This window comes from Scyliorhinus canicula, chromosome 17 (assembly GCF_902713615.1).
Source record: "Scyliorhinus canicula chromosome 17, sScyCan1.1, whole genome shotgun sequence".
Lineage (NCBI taxonomy): Eukaryota > Metazoa > Chordata > Chondrichthyes > Carcharhiniformes > Scyliorhinidae > Scyliorhinus > Scyliorhinus canicula.
In genome coordinates this window covers 69,975,323-69,992,999 of record NC_052162.1, presented here as the reverse complement: position 1 = coordinate 69,992,999, position 17,677 = coordinate 69,975,323, and the positions used below count along the sequence as shown (strand labels likewise).

General features: G+C 44.6%; 1 protein-coding gene across 6 annotated transcripts in view; it reads right to left on the bottom strand.

Moving 5' to 3' along the window:
- The window catches only part of pcdh11 (protocadherin 11), a 777,373-nt gene extending 760,674 nt beyond the window's left edge, over positions 1 to 16,699 (bottom strand). For 4 of the 6 annotated variants that reach the window (XM_038774325.1, XM_038774327.1, XM_038774326.1 and 1 more), the window contains exons 1-2: positions 16,444 to 16,698; positions 12,924 to 16,069 (exon numbers count right to left, since the gene is read on the bottom strand). In XM_038774325.1, the coding sequence (XP_038630253.1) occupies positions 12,924 to 15,986 (3,063 nt within the window). In that variant the 5' untranslated portion in view covers positions 15,987 to 16,069; positions 16,444 to 16,698. Of the gene's footprint in view, positions 1 to 12,923; positions 16,070 to 16,443 lie in introns of all 6 variants that reach the window. The other 2 variants (XM_038774323.1, XM_038774329.1) reach the window with 2 other exon arrangements.
- Positions 16,700 to 17,677: the final 978 nt, after the last annotated feature.

Here is a 17,677-nt window from a genome sequence, read left to right as displayed (position 1 = left end):
TTTGACAAATTCTCACATAGGAGTCTTATAAAGAAGGCAAATGCACATGGAACACAGGATAATTTGATAAGGCGGATTCAAAATTGGCTCAGTTGCAGGAGACAGAGGGTGATTACAGAAGACTGCTTTAGTGACTGGAAGCCAGTGTCCAGTGGTGTACCACAGGGATCTGTGCTGGGTCCCCTATTCTTTGTTGTTTATATAAACAACACAGATGATTATGTGCGGGTAGGATTAGTATGTTTGCAGATGTCACAAAGATTGGCCGGGTGGTTAGGTGTCTTGGGTTTCAGGAAGATATAGATGGGATGATCAAATGGTCAGTTAAGATGGAATTTAGCCGTGAAAAGTGTGAGGTAATACACTTTTAAAGGAGAAATTTGACAAGCATTCAATGCACGGCGTGACCTTCGAAAGTTGTGAGGAAAAAAGGGACCTTATTGTGTTTATCCATAGATCTCTGAATGCGGAAGGGCAGGTTAATAGAGTGGTGCCCTTATTATTAATTGAGGCATAGATTACCAAAGCAGGGAGGTCATGTTGGAGTTGTATAGAATTTTGGAGAGCCCACAGCTGGAGTACTATGTGCAGTTCTGGTCATCACATTATAAGAAGGATGTGATTGCACTGGAGGGGCTGCAGAGGAGATTCACTAGGATGTTTCCTCGGATGGAACATTTCAGTTATGGGGGCTGGTTGGATAGGCATGGGTTGTTTTCGCTGGAGCAGAGAAGACAGAGGGATACCTGATCAATGTTTACAAGATTATGAGGGATATGGGCAGGGTGGACATGAAGCAGCTTTTCTCCTCAGTTGAAGGGTCAGTCATGATGGGACACAAGCTTAAGGTGAGGGCAGGACGTTTATTTCATAGAAGAAGATCTAGGAGGGATTTGACGAAAAACGTTTTTACCCAGGGGGTGGTGACAGTCTGGAATGCACTGTTTGGGAGGACAATAGAGGCAGGCTGCCTCACATCCTTTACAACGACCTGGATGAGCTCTTGGCACGTAACATTTAAGGCTATAGGCTATATGTTGGTAAATGGTAAATTCCACGTGTCGATGTAGACTCAATTGGCCGAAGGGCCTCTTCTGCACTCTGTGAGGCTGTGATTCTGTGAGATACTTTCAAAGGACAACACTGGGGAACAGTAGGAGTGACAATTCTAGTCAATTTCCCTCTCTCTAGCTCAGGAACACGGAGGCCAATTGTTGTTGCCATGTTGACTGAGACCAAATAGTTCAGCACTGGGACCACGGATTTTCGATTTGTAAGTCTCGACTGTTCACCACCTTTATATCTCGGGCGAGATCTTCCGGCTATTGACGCCAGTTAAATCGTCCGGCTCCACTGAGGGTGCATCTCCGCCGTCCGTTTTCTGGTGGCGTGGGGTAGATTCAGTGGGAAATTACATTGACATTGATGGGCCAAAACATCCTGCTGCTGGCAAACTGTGGGCCGTTTCCCGCCACCAAGAAATATGGTGCAGGGATGCCAGAAATTCACACACAGACACAGAAGGCTGAATTTTCATTCCCGACTCAATGAACCCACCTCGGGAACAGCACCGAACTGCCGGATGTTTGTTCTGGGGGCCAGTGCGTACTGGAGACAGGTCCATCACCACTGGAAACAGAGCAAAGAGAGCCACGGGGCTGCAGGGTGCCAGAGCGGCAGTTTAAAAGGCCCACCTCCATACTCTGGGACATCGCATCTCTTGTAATGAAGCAGGCACCCCTACTTACTCCCCATGCTCCATCCATGTCTCTTTATGCCCCACCCCATTGCCCCTCCACTCCCCATTGCAACCTATGTCCTGCTACCCACCCCATGGTCTGTTCTAGCCCCTATATCAACCTAGTGCCAGCTCATGCCATTAATGCCTTCCATTGTCCACTATTTGTCCTTGTACCCTTCATAGTTGACATAACTTATTCAGTGTCCACCATGGGAAGACCTCAGGAGCCATGCTGAGAAGAAATAAAATAACGTTCTGAGTATCTATTCCAGACTTCACTACATTTTAAAAAAAGGCATCAATTAAAATCCCATTCAGTACCTTTCATAGCCTGCAGGCTTATTTCAACAACCATCAAAACAGCAAGCACTTTAAAAAAAAACTCAGTCACAAGCAGGCTTTTCTTTTCAAAATTTATAGAATAGGGAATGTAAATAACTTGACTGCTTGACAGTTCCGCAGAACATACCCACCTTTTTCACACATTCATGCTTACTCTTAACAATCTTAAGCTACACACTGAGAAACATACCTCACTCCAGCAGAAATTGAGAAATGGAGTCTCTTTGAACTTGGCACTAAGTTCAAATGGCCCTGCGGAGTTTGGGTTGTCTGTGTGTGAAATCACATCCTGCCCCTTCCCCTCACTGCCCGCCCTCCCCCCATCCTTCCCACCCACCACCTCACCCCGAACGCCTCTGATGAAAATAGGATCTGTCAGAAATGGGGGTAAGACTTCCAGATTCAGGGTTCTGGTGCAATTTTGATGCGGTCACAGAGACTTTCTGTCTGCCTGGAAATTTGGGTCACTGTGCGATATCTGTCTATTTATGTGGCTTGCTCTTTCTTTGGTTACACCTTTCTATTTTGCATTCCTCATATCCAACTCTGCAGGGCCAGAAAGGTTTCACCCAATGTCTGTGGCACTCATGTTCTGACCAGTATAATTGAGACCAGACCAGGGCTCTGTTTTGATCAAAGCTCCAATCTCAACTATTTGTCCCATTCAGAATTTTTTGTTTAATAATTAATAAGTAACTATTAGGGTAGCATCGATTCCAAAGGTCTAGCTTTCATGCTTCTCCAGAGTCCGGTACACAGAAGAGATGGCAGAGAGCCACCTGCTCCTAGAAACGTTCTGGTTGGAATTTACTGTCTCAAGTGAATTGATAGGAAGAATCACATTACTTAGCAAACAGCTAATGGTTATTGCTACTTACTACAAACATTCTAAAAGGTGCAGGTGAACGTAAACCCAGACTAATCATTTGATTTTGAAGGACATTCAAGGAACATTACTGATGCCATGACCTGTACACAAAATGTACAGGTTTAAGCACAACCGCTTCATAGTGGTTCAAAGGCCAGAATTCAAGCTTCATTGTGAACCTGACACTGATGTCTAATTGCCTGTTTTACATTGTACTGCACATTAGGAAGCACTGCAGCACATATGGTCAACTCTAAAGAGACAAACGTCATTGCATGTTGCATGTGGTGATATCTTTGAGGAAAAAAAAATAGCTTGGCAATGAACTCAGGGGCTATCATGCAGTGTGTCTAAATCCATACTGGCATGAATACTAACCCTGGAGCAGCATATTTTCATGCTGGTTTGAGATTGGCACCTGCAATTTCCAGGCTTTAGGCTGCCAGATTTGTGCTGCAGTTCATTCCAATGCCAGATTCATATAAAGGGAATTAACAAGCCTAGTTTTACACATTGCCCCCAGCAAAAAATGTATCCAGCTTGTCAGTTTTTCCGTCTCAAGCATTAGCCTAAATTGCATGCACGTCCCAAAGTCATATTGGTCTACAAATCATTGCTGGTAACATTAGTAAGCAAACATTCAATTCATTCATTAGTCATCCCGTTGCCCTTCTATTTTAATGGGAGTATTAACCCAACTTAACATAACTGACCATTTGTGTTCAATGATCAACAGAGAAACGTCACACAATTGTGAGATGTCTTCATCCGCGATAACTAACTTTTAAGGTTATATGAAAGACAAATGACACTCGCTGGCATGTCTCAGAATGGCATTGTAAAATTCCAAGATCTTTAATGGAGGTTTGCTTGTAGCAAGTTACCATTAACTGCCCAACCTCAGATCATGTAAGAGACTTCAAATCCATCAACTGCTGGTCAGAAACTGTGGGCGGGTTTCTCCGTCCAACCGCACCACAGCGTGGTTGGGATTCTCCGTTTCGCCAGCTGGTCAATGGGGTTTCCCCTTGTGGGGCAGCCCCACTTTGTCAGGATACCCCCGGACTGCCGGCAAAATGGCGAATCCTGACCGTGGAGAATCCAGCCCTGTATGTCGCCTCAGTTGCCAGGTTGATATGCACGATGTGTGACTAAGCCATACTATGTGATGGTGCAAGAGCTGCTTTAGTGGCACCTGGAGAAATGCTTCACTCCAGAAGGATCTAGGATTTTGGGCCTGAGTAGAGTTTGCAGATCTCAGCTGAGTTGGCAGTTGCAGCTGCAATTAGCTGCCAGGCTTGAAAGGGGTAATTCTACCAGGATTCCTGTTCCTAATCCCTACCCGTGAATTTACTGATAAATATGATTTAAATTAGGGTTTAGTTAATCGGTCCTGCATCCCATAGTTAATACTCTGCCTACACTGTTTAGGCAAATTGGATGTAATGCTAGGGATGTCTCGTATCCAAGGAACCATAACACTAACATGAGTCAGGAGAGGAAAGGAAATTGGCAAAAACAAAACAAGAAGTGTGGTTCTAGGGTTTCCTATATTTATGGAACTACACGTTGAATATCCATTATTGGATGGGTATAACTCAACCCACATGGTGAATTTGACAGTACTAATTTTAATTGAGTGGCTACTTATATTGGAGTACCTTTTCTGCGATAAGCAATTCTTTTCAACCGCCCTCTTTTAGCTTTTATATTATGCTGAGTTTGGGTTCTTAATGCAGAGTATTGTGCTACACTTGGAACTCCAGACTAAACTTGTTAACTTCACTGAGGCTGACAGTTGGGTGGACCATCTTTTTGACAAACATTGCTGGCAGCCAGTTTTAGTGAATTTGGCAAGAATACTTGGGGTTGTTTCTGGTGGTACTGAGAGCAAAATGTCATTCGTGCATACGTATCAGCAGAGTATCCTATGCTGCTCATTATTTCAGTCTATGTTATACTGACGGAGTGCTGCACTGTCCCAGAAGGAATAACAGTTTGGATTACTATCCTTATTTCCCAGTTCTTACTGGTGTTCCGTTTTATGGTATGCAAGAACAGTTTGGGCCGGTCTTATTTTCCCGCTTTTACTGTGTCTTTTCCTTCTGGGAGTGCGGGGGAGGGGGATGCAATTTTTAAATTAGACATTAAACAAGGCCCAATTTGGCAAAATAATGGCATGTCACTCTTCAAAGAAGGATAGGGATATTTTTCCGAGTGTCCTGGCGAACCTCTTTACCTCAACTAACACAACGAACACAGATTCTGCAGCCATTTAGTTTATTTATTTATTTTTAAAATAAATTTAGACTACCCAATTATTTTTTTTCCAATCAAGGGACAATTTAGCATGGCCAATCCATCTAACCAGCACATCTTTGGGTTGTGGGGCTGAAACCCATGCAGATATGGGGAGAATGTTCAAACTCCACACGGACAGTGATCCAGGGCCGGGATTCGAACCCGGGTCCTCAGCGCCGGAGTCCCAGTGCTAACCACTGCAAACCGTGCTGCCCTGGCCATTTACTTTATTACTATTGGAGCTTGCTTTGTGCAAACTAACCATGCTTCCCATATTGCAATAGTAACTATATTTCAAAAGTACTTCACAAGCTGTGAGGCATTTTGAGTTGCCCCAAGGTCATGAAAATTGCTCTACATGTAGCGGGGCGGGGGACACGACAAAGATGCATTAATCTTCTTTCATTCTCAAATTTGATCACTTTTTTTGCCATCCGTTGCACTCAAATGTTTTTAAATAATTACCTGCTGCAGTAATTGTAAAGAAAACTGAAATGTCGGTATTCAGGAACAGGCACAAGAGAACTAATCTTTGTGCTTTAGGTGGAACTGACTAGCTGCCTCCAATTTGGCACTGCAATTTATTACCGGTATTTGGTTTTTGGGTTATTAGTTACTCCTTGCACTCCATGGATGGTGACTACTTGTGTGGGCCTTCTCCCTGAACGCTGCACTGAGAGACCTCCACCACAAGCATGGAAACAAATTAAAAAGGGCTTTCAAAATTTACAAACATAATCAAAGGCATTACAATTAATCTGCAAAAAGGCCAACAATCTGGATCAGATGTCACATTAATATGCTGTGGTGAAATTCTAGGTATAGGAATCTCGAGTAATTTTTCAAATTAATTAAAACTAATCATCAGTCTCACCCCATTTCCTCTTTAGCCCCTGGTTATTATCTGAAAAAGACTTGCATTTATATAGCACCTTACTGCTTCTTGAGGGTGTTTCAAAGCCCTTCATGAACAATAAGTAACTTCTGAAGTGCTGACATTCTTTTTAATGGTGGAATGGTCAACCGAATAGAGGTAACTTGGTGCCTCAAAATAAATTGTCACCACTCTTGAATGCAGTATATCACAACTGAATTTGGGAAGAAAAATGTACTTTTTGAAAGGCTAGGTATTTACAAAAAGTCTAGATATTTACAGGTTATTTCTTACATTTAATTTGAGGTAAGTCTAACAGGCAAGCAAATAGGCATAATTGTGACTGCAGTCCTCAGAAACCATTAGTTCACCTTGAAAACGTTCTGCCCAAATTCAGTCAGCAGGAGAAAGTAATGTCTGATAGTTTTCTCCAATTGTTCTTGATTGGAATTATCTGTAAGGACCATTATCACTGCAAAAAGTAGATTCTGTTGCCGAACGCTAACAAACCGACAATGGATTGAAATGTCTTCCTCTCATAATATTGAAGGTTACCATTAGATCTACTTAGATCTGGTTTTCTCCATAATAGAGAGAAAATGTTCACGTGATGGTGGAAACCCACTTATTTTGCATAATCTAATATGTTGAGTTGCTTCACCAATGAAAAGCCACTCTATACCAGCACTTTTTAGAGGAACATACTTTTACATTTAGACTGGGTTGCCAGTCTCTCCAGTTGCACTGGTCTCCCAGAGTAACTCACACAGAGCAACTCTTTTGGACCAGTTCCTCAGCTTAAATAAATTGTGCTGTTCGTTCCAATTTGGGCTTACAGAGCTGAAGGAAATCTGCACTTCTGTTGTCAGCAGCATTGATTTGGTAGGAAAATACCTCAAAAGTTGAGATGGGCTTCTGACCATTACTAAGACTGCCTATTTCCACCTCTATAACATCATCCAACTCCACCCTGTCTCATGCTCAACTGCTGCTGAGCATGTCATGTGCAATCCATGCCTTCACCTCCTGGATTTGACTAATCATTCATACCCCTGGACAACCTTCCATATTCGACCCACTAAACCAGAGATCACCTGAAACTCTGCTGCTCGTATCTTTATTTACCCCAAGCCCAATTCACCCATAACCCCTGGGCCCGTTGCAACACTGCCTGACAGTTCAGCAACACCTCAATTTTAAATAATCATTTTGTTTCAAATCGTTTCATGGCCTTCCATCCCCATAATTCTATAATCTCCTCCAGCCTACAACCCTCCAAGATATCTGAGCTCCTGGCTTCTTGAACATTTCCAATTGCAATCAATTCACCAGTGACAACTGTGCCTTCAGATGCCAAAGCTCTTACCTCTGAATTCCCTCCCGACATTGTCCCTCCACTTCCTTTTTTAAGACAATGCCTAAAATCTGTCTTATTTGTCCTTATCTCATTGAATCTCTACAGTGCAGAGGAGGCCATTTGGTCCATCAAGTCTGTACCAACCCTTTGAAAGAGCACTCTACTTCGGCTCACTCCACCACCCTATCCCCGCAACCCCACACATTCATCATGACCAACCCGCCTAACCTTCACATCTTTAGACATTAAGGGGCAATTTAGCATGGCCAATCCACCTAACCTGCACATCTTTGGACTGTGGGAGGAAAACAGAGCATGTGGAGGAAACCCACCCAGACACAGGAAGAATGTACAAACTGCACACAGTCACCCAGGGCTCGAAATCGAACCCGGGTCCTGCGCTGTGAGGCAGCAGCGCTAACCACTGTGCCACTGTGCCGTGCTAATGTGGCTTATGTTGAAAACATTTGTCTGACATGCCCTGGATCATTTTGCTGCACTAAATTAGAAAATGGGAAGAAATTCCCTTGATAAATGGCCTCCCAGAATACAATTCAGCCAAGATGAATTCCTAGTTCAGTTGTTCTGTGCTGACATCGCTGGTTGTGTAACTGGCGTACATTTCCGTGAGCTAAGGACAGGGACAAAATAGGCCAGTGTTCCTAACCAATATCCAGTGACCCATATGCTAGAAAGTGTATGTGTGCTGTTGTTTAGAATTATTGATATCGGCCACCCTGCCCCTACATATAGATTTCCTCTTATCTAGGATTCCTCCATCTACACAGGCTTCATAGCCAAAGTAATCAAGGCTGTTGAATGGTAATTCAGGAAATGTATGAAACAACCAGCATGAATTAGTTCATCCCGTGGACAAATAATGGGTAAAATTATAAGACAGTGCAATTTGAGTATTTTTCCCCTCTTCTGCAATTTCTGTGACATCCTGGATTCTTCCTACGCATCCATTTAAAAACAGTTCTAATAATGGATCAGTGAGTTTATACAGTGGCTAAATAAATCCTCTGCTGAGTTAACTACCCTCGGTTCGTACTACAATTAGCTTTGTTTGCTTGGGTAATGCAGGATAAAAATCATTGCGATTCCACATGCTCCTCAGTGACTTGAAACAATTATTTGTGGGAGTGCATTTGGATGGGTTCCACATGCTCCTCAGTGACATGAAACAATTATTTGTGAGAGTGCATTTGGATGGGTATCAGGTGAAGACACAATGGGGCACTGATATGATGCATTCCAGTTGAATATCTGTCTGGATTCTCGCTGTCAAGGTTCGTACAAAAAAAGTGGTCAGTTGAGTAAAGTTTCAAACGTTAACTGATGCTCAATAAATCCTATTCCCAACAATATTATTTTCCAGAGAAGAGGAGAGAAAACTACCATGAAGAAGAGTAGAAAATGGACTGATTTAAAGAACTAAAACACAACACTCCCCATCGATGACCTTAGATTCGGAACATCAAAGATTCTGCTCATGTGTTAGTATAATGCGAAAAAAGTTTAATGAAGAAATGGGTTTTGCACAAAAGACATTAAATGCGTCCAAAATATACAAAATGAATATACAGGCCATACCAAAAATACAGAAAATGTATAAATACCAAAATGAGTTTTAATTTAAATGAAATAAATGGTACGTCCACCACTAAAATTGAAATGGAACTGTTTTACACTACATTGCACTTATTCTTATCAAATTAAATTCTTCAATTTAACTATTGCTTTTAATAGATACAACTGCAAATTGCTTCATTGAAATCACAAGAATAATAAAATTAACATACACAAGCACGCAAATTAAATGTTGCACATTTCACATAACATTGACAGTGTGCAGTCAAACCTCATTGTCACAAACTCAGAGACCAGCTAAGTATGCCTCATTTGTGGCCGTTGTCTATGCTGACCACATTTTTAAAAAATGTAAATTTTAAAAAAGTATTGTGCTATCTACTGTGAAGGCTGCATAACGCTCAGTGTTCAACACACAACTGTCACCCTTGAGCCCTTTGCTAAAATGGTCACTCCTCATGTGTGGCGAGGAGATATTCAACGGTAAGAGTTTATCAGAGTCGGGTCAAACTGCCCTCAACTAAAGTGCACCGGTGTACACTTTCTCCTTGGTTTCACTAAATACCAATCAAACCAAGCCAATTATTCCTGTTCTCAATCCAGAGGCAATAAGATAATTCGCAGCAGCACCCTTCGTGTAACCTCTTCTCCAGAACACATACACACTGAGTCCAGAGACTGCAACTCAGTGGTGGGGGGCTGGAGATTAAAACTTGGACCTTCTGAGTATTTCAAGAGCATTTGGGGGAACTGATTGAATTAGGGCAGGGTTTTTCTTTGAAAGCAAGTGAGTTTGTAACAATGAAGTTCCACTACAGTCAATTAATTGGCATGACAACATGTTGCAATATCAAGAAAGAACATTAGCCCATACTGAACAGCTTCTTTCAAAACGAACAAGCACTGCCTCGTGTATTTAGGTTTAATAATAGGATTGGTTCCCTCTTTGGGCCATTTGAATGGCGATTTGAGGTGCACCAAAATAGGAATCAGTCATCCCGTTCGACTGGCACTAGTTCAACATTGATACTTGAAAGACATGTTGCACTTATTGTATAATATTGTAAAAAAATAACATTTCCGGGAACAAAAGCAAATGTAAAATGGCCTGGGCAAATAAGTTTGCCAGCTGTGAAAGAACATTTCTTGTGGAATCTATACGCCCATTTGATTTATTGCATGTGTTATGCTCATTTGATTTACTGTTACAGATAAAGCATCTGTAGTACTATAGATCAATATGGAATACCACAGAAAGAAGTAATCCATGGAAGCTACAAATGGCATACAGGGCTTAACTGTGGAATTATTAAGTAAGAATCATATAACAAGTCTGTGCTGCTGCTCTGACCTATCACTTTTCAAGCTGTGGTGATGAATCGAAAGAAAAGCAGTTTACTTGAAATGCAATGGATGTCCAGCATGAACTGTAAATATAGTAACAATTAAATTTCACTCGCCACCAGCCGCAAATGGACCTTAAAGAGCACCATCAACAATGACACAATCATAGATACCAAAGGTGAGAAGGGCCACAGGTTTATCATTATTAAATCACACCTTTTATCTTTAATAACAGGCTAGCTTTTTCCTCACTGTGTTAAGTAGGAGGTATAGTTCAATAAATGCGTTCAAAGAAGTCAAACAAACATATTTTTGGAAAAGGTAAAATTACAACATTTTCATAGACTTGATTAAATATATGTATGGCATTCTTAATATTAAAGTGCACACGTATCTTTAGTGCTCTCTACCACAAATACAAAGACAGGGCATTGATTTTAAGGAAAGCCAGAATAAAATATCTGGGAAGCTCCTCCGACAGCACATCCCCTCCCCCTAACTCACAAAAACATTATCAACAGAATATTTTCTCTGTAACTGTGCAAAGCTTCAGCTACACTACAAAAAAGGCATTTCCTGGACAGCCATGTGTACTTTTTAGTGGGCATAATGTCAGATGCACACAGCTGAGGAGTTGACTGACTGTCTGCACCAGTTCAACTGCACGTTCCGTGAAATCAGGTTACAGCCTTGTTTACTGTTCAGCCAATCCTCAGGAAAACCACTGTCTAATCTTTCAAGAAGGTAGAACTACTGACTCCTAGTGGTTTATTAAATAGAGGGTTTGAAATCGCAACAACTTTGCCAAAACAATTCAGAATGAGGAGGGGAGGCTGTTAAAAAAAAAAATTGCACGGATTGAACAGAGCCACACAACCAAGTGAAATGTTTAACACTAGGAAACGAGCATATTGATAAACGAATGGGCTCCGAATTAGGGAAATACAATTCCTGGAGCTAAACTCTTCTGTGTATCTGAGCTAAGTTGCTCAGAGAGCTAACACTATCTTGTTGGTATCTGTCTGTATTTTTTTTGTGTGATTGATAACACAGATTACTGAACGGAATGCTAGACAAAAACAAAAAGCTACTCACAGGGAAAATACTTGAGACAAACAGTACATGCAATTGTCTCCCAAGCAGTTGAATAATTAATTGAGGCGCAAAGCCGGTAGCCGTTTGGCTCCAGCTATGGTTCCGTTTGCCTACCATAGTTAAACAGGTCTCAAAGGAGCACAGCACAGTAAAGAATAATGGAGATTCAGAGAGCTACATTAAACAGAAATTACAATGTTCAATAGTACACACTGTTCTGCCACCCGTTTCATTTGAAACATTTGCATATAATTTTGAAGACTTTTGTTGCCATTAAGGTCCATGTAAGTACATCCTCCCAAAACACATCTGTCAATCAACATGCTTTTGAAAGCACCTGTATCACCATCATTCTTTCCCCTCGGTACCTCTTAAGACTTTATGGTGCGTGTCCATTTTCTCTTCATTTTTAATCTTTCTCACCCCTTCCCCATTTTTCTATAAGATTTGTATTTACCCTCAGTCTTCTATTTTTCAGAAACACGTTGTTGTGTTAAAAGTATTAAGGGGAGGCATGAGAACCTATTTTTCAATTATGCATAAAATCCATAAAATAAAACCTGGGGGGAGCTGGCTCTGTAAACGCAATAGCAATGTTTTAGGATACAGACGATGCGTTGCATGCCAGCTGCCTATGTAATTCAATGTGTGTGTTCAACACTTTAAGAATAGACATTTAATTTACGCAGCCAGGCTCCAGCATGCACGGCGATAGAGGAGTCACATTAGGTGTATCAAAACTTGGAATAACCATGCTGTTGCGATTGTGACATTCCGAGGTTTGAGCTTGAGAATTTCACTGACTACTGGACAGAATTGAGGAGCACCTCTTTCCTCTCCTCCCTGGAGACCTCCAAATTAGAAATTACAGAACAGTCCTGACAAAAGCATGTTCATTTAAACAGAAAGGCAATGGTTGAGTCACAGCAGTTTTATTACCAGTTTTTAAAAATATATATATTACTGTCTTTGTTCTTCGGTATAATGGGATACTGTTTTGCTGTGTAATGTGTAGTCTGTTCCTCCCTTCCTTACTGCTGGTGCCAACGTCTCTGAACAGAAACCAAAAGATCGATTTTGTACAGCCTCACATTGCACCTGCACTACGCATCTCAGGATTCCTCTGCTTGCTACTCCACAGTACACTCGCAGCGCCCTTCTTTTCACAACTGCTGTAGCTTTCTGTAAACCCAGGAAGTACTACAGTGCCACCTAGAGACCATATTGTTGAAACAACAACTCAGCAATCACCACCAGCTAAATGCCACTTCATTCTAATTTCTCTCTCCAACATTGATGAATCACAAGCTGTTTACATTTCAATGCCTCAGCCATGCATGACCATTCAAGGCTTTTAATCTTCAAGACAAGATCTCTGTGTGAGGGCCAGTTAGAATCTCTGCATTACCTGTCTGGTGTGGATTGGCCCTGCAGTCTTGAAGCCTCCCTGACAACTGCATTCTGATACGCTGTAGGGGTCAGAACTGCTCGAAGAACACTTGGACAAGGAGTCGCAGCCCACCACAAATGTGTTATCCAGCGGTAATTCTTGGATGACGTGGTGTTTCTTCACTGGCACCGGAGTCTCTGGCTTGATTTGAAAGGAGGGCTGTGGGGAGGCTGACTTGTAGTGCTTTCCTAGATCTGGACTATCGGGTTTAAAAGTGGTAGGCGTTGTGCCCCAGTTGTACTTCCCCATAGTCTGATCTTCCAATTCCACCGGAAGGTCCAAGGTACCATTGATGTGTTCGTGTGCCGGGTCATCTGGTTTGGACTCCTCAATCGTAACAAAATTCAGAAGAAGGTTCTTTGGAGACCTCTTCTTCTTTCGTTTCTTTTTCTTAATCTGTCGGTTTTCCTGATTTGGAGACACCCATTCCCCACTCTGTTTCCCCTTCTGCACAGTTTTATGTCTTGGTGTGTGGCGACAGCGCACTAAAGCAGTCACAAAAATGACAAGAATGACGGTCATTGTCCCAGCTATGATGGCAATGACAATCTTAATATAATCATTGGTCTGTGGAGTCATCTGACTGTCCCCAACATTCTTATCCAAAGGAGTCTCCATGCTCTTCCGTACCAACTCTTGGACATAGGTGAAGTTATTGATGGTTTCGTTCAGAAACAAATGCACAAGTGCCATGGCATGCAAGGACTCAGGTTGTCCCAAATCAATGACCTTCACCACTAGTCTGTACAAGCCGTGGTCCGCTGTAGCCACCTTTTCTTGCAAAGTTATATTGCCAGTCATTGGGTCAATGGCAAACAGTCCTCTGGAATTCCCACTGACAATACTGTAGCGAAGCTCTGCATTCATCCCTGTATCATTGTCAATTGCAAAAACTTTACCCACCACGGAGCCAGGGTTAGCGGAAGTCGAGACCAGTTCATACGAAAAATTAGATGGAGGGTACACAAACACTGGACTGTTATCATTTACATCGACGACATTTATAGTCACCCGGGCCACTGAAGACCGTTGAGGCCTACCTCCATCCACAGCCATGACTTGAAATGTGTAGGAACTTTGCTGTTCCCTGTCAAATGTAATATTGGGCTTGATAACCCCACTGATGGGGTCAATTATAAAGTAGCCTTTATCGTTCAGGATGGAAAGGCTGACAGCCGCATTGCCTCCTGCATCTGCATCTGTAACAGTGATAAGTCCAACTGTACCATACATGGGTAAGTTTTCAGGCACATAGAAGTTGTACTCACTGTGTGTAAAGGAAGGGCTGTTGTCATTTTGATCCAACACAGTCACAACCACAGTAGCATTGCTCTGAATAGAAGGCCTTCCTCCATCCCTGGCTAGTACTGTAAAGACATAACGGTCTTGCTTCTCACGGTCTAATCTCCTCATAGCTGACAGGATGCCAGTTCTCCGATCTACACTGAAGATGGATGGGGCATTGGGACCCAGGAGGTAAGTGATCTCTGCATTTTTCCCACTATCTGCGTCCGTGGCACTGATTTTTGTTAACTGTGTACCAGGGGTGTTATTTTCAGGGATTGACAGGCCAATTACAGGCTGATTAAAAACAGGAGCGTTATCATTCTCGTCCTTCAGTTTAATCACCACAGTGGCTGATTGATTTAACGGTGGTTTGCCTGCATCGGAAGCCACTATCTTAATAGTATATTCTTTAGTGCTCTCATAGTCCAGCAAGGCTGCAGTTTCTAATAAGAACTGGCTTTCAAATACAGGTTTCAAACGATATGGCACATCGTGGTCAGTAAAGCAGGTGACTTTCCCATTTAAATCCGCATCTTCATCTGTGACTGTGATCAGCGCGATTTTGGTATTAAGTGGTGCATTTTCGGACAGCAAGACGGTACCATTTACGGGGTTAATGATGTACCTGGTGTCGATGGTTGGCACATTGTCATTGACGTCGGTGATGTTAATGGTGACCACGGCTCTGGATGGGGTCGAGCTGCCATCGCTGGCCAAGATGGTCAACTTGTGGACCGGGAACTCCTCCCGGTCTAGCGGCTGCCTGACGGTGATCAGGCCGGTGGCGGCGTCGACGGCGAAGAGGCGCCTTGCCAGCGCAGACACCTGGTTGCTGAAGGAGAAGCGGACCACGGCGTTGGAGCCCAAGTCGGCATCGGTGGCGTGCAGCTGGATGACCGAGGTGCCCACCGGCGCGTTCTCGGGGATGTGCACGTCCACCTCGCCCTCCTTGAAGACGGGCCGGTTGTCGTTGACGTCGGTGACGGTGATCTGGAGGATGGCGGTGCTGGACCTGGGGGGCACCCCCCCATCCTCCACTTTGATCTTCATCACGTATGTGTCCTTCTGCTCACGGTCCAGGTTCTGCTGGACAATGAGTTGGGGCCATTTGTCGCCCTCGGGGGTCTCGATGATGTCCAGCCCGAAGACGCTCTGCCCCTTGAGCAGCTCGTAGTGCTGGATGCCGTTGGTGCCCACGTCGGGGTCCAGGGCGGAGGGGATGGAGTAGCGGGAGTTGACGGCGGTGTTCTCGGGGATGGAGATGTTGATGACGGCCGAGGGGAAGAGCGGCGCGTTGTCGTTGACATCCTCGATGAGGAAGCGCACCTTGACCAGCTGGAAGACCTCGTTGGGCAGCACGGCCACCTCCACCTCGTAGAAGCAGCGGCTGTCGCCGTAGACGTTGGCGCAGAGTTTCTCGCGGTCGATGCGGTGCGGGGTGGTGTACAGCTCGCCGCTGCCGCCCTCCACCCGCAGCAGCGGGGCATCCCCGGTCTTGGAGACCAGCTTGAAGGTGAGGGGCAGCCCGGCCGCCGCCGCCGCCGTCAGGTTGAGGTCCCGCACCAGGTTGGCCACCAGCACGTTGTCGGGCAGCTCCTCGCGCAGGGTGTAGTCCCGCTCCTGCCCCCGGGCCGGGGCCGGCAGCGCCAGGAGCGGCAGCGCCAGGTACCAGGCGGCGGCGGCGACAGCGGCGGCGGCGGCTCGCCTCAGCCCGTCCATCCCTCTCCTCTCCATCTCTCCAACAAGCTGGTAAAACAGCACCGCTGCACCGGACGGCGGCGGCCGCGGGGGAAGAGAACAAATCAAACCGGCAACTTCTGCAAACAGGAAAACGGGGTGCGTGTGCGTGGGGAGAGAGATAAAAAGAAATAACTTAATTAAAAACTTGAAAATGAAATGTGCAATAATTACAATTGCAATAATTACATTCGGGAGAAGAGGAGGAAGGGGGGGGGGGAACAAAACTGCATGCAGCAGGGGAGGGAAAATGACAGGAATATTTCAAACACTTTTAACAGCGGATTCAGCCGCCGATGCAACAGAGATCCTTTCGCAATGATTGCAAAGCAATGCACTGGGTAATAAAGGGTCTGCACACTTTTTTGCAAAGGAAAACATTTTTTAAAAGCAACATTTTTTTTACATTTACCCCCCCCCCCCCCCCCCCCCATTCCCCATTCCCCCTTTTCACCTTCTCTTTGGGGAAAACGCTAGGATTTTGAAAGCTAGTAGAAGTCAAAGTCCGTCGGACGGAGCTGTGTCTTGCGGAAACATGCTCTGGGTGCTGAAGTTGGCAGGAGAGGTCGCTTAGCTTCTCCTCTCTCTCCTCCTCCCTCCCTCCCTCTCTCTGTCTATCTCTCCTGAGTTGGAAGCTGCACGAACTCACTCAGCCCCGGCTTTGCAGCCTCTGTCTCCGGCTCCGCCGCAACTTGATAGCACCGCACCGCCTGAGCGACGCCCGCCGCAGCCAGTCAGCAGCCGCCGCCGGCCCCCCCGTCCCCACCCACCGGCACCTCCCACCGGCCGCCTCACTCACCAATCCACACCGCCTCCGGGCGGGACTCCCGCATCCCCTCTCCCTCCCCACCCCCCCCCCCCCCCCAAACCCCGGCTCACTCCCACCCCTGACACTTTAAAAGGAGGAGCATCACACCTCCCCTTCCTCCCTTCTCAAGGAAAGACTGGTCCGGAGGACAATCTCGGGGAAAATATCGAAATCCAGCCGCTTGTGCACAAGCCGTCAAAAAGCAACGAAGCGCGGGATCTACCTGCCTCCCGGTGCCATTCTGCACCCGGATTTTGCAGCTCCCTCACATTCACATCTCCCTCCCCGCTTCCTCACCCTGTTTTGCACACCCTTCATGTCTGCAATGCCGTATTATTCTTGCCCAGTTAGTACTTTGACTGAGATGAGTCGCTGCCCCGTTCATTTCTACGAAATCCTTGCTGTTTTTTTATCTCCCCCCTCCCCCCCTCCCCCCCCCTCTCTGCGTGAATTTTCTCTCTTTTATTTTACTGCATCAAATGTCCTGCCTCTTGCAATTGTGAGCAATGTTGGTTGTACCCAAAGTGCGACTATATCCGCCCTCTTCACAGATGCTGACTGAAAGGTTGTGTGTTTCCAGCACTTTTGGTTAATTTTCAACCCCCCCCCCCCTAGAATTTAAGCTCCCGCAGTATAGTTTAACATCATGTTTGGAACAATGTTTTCTCAGCACCTCCCAGTTTCTATAGTGCAAGCGAAGAAAGAACGCAGCACTAAAACAGAAACTTTGCATTTATATACCGTTTCATGATCTTATCACAGACAATGGAGCATCACCTGAAACGCAGTCGCTGTTGTAACGCGCACAGCAGCCAATCTGCACATGGCAAACTAACAAAGAATTAAATACACCATTTGTTTGGCTCGTTTCGGCTGAAGG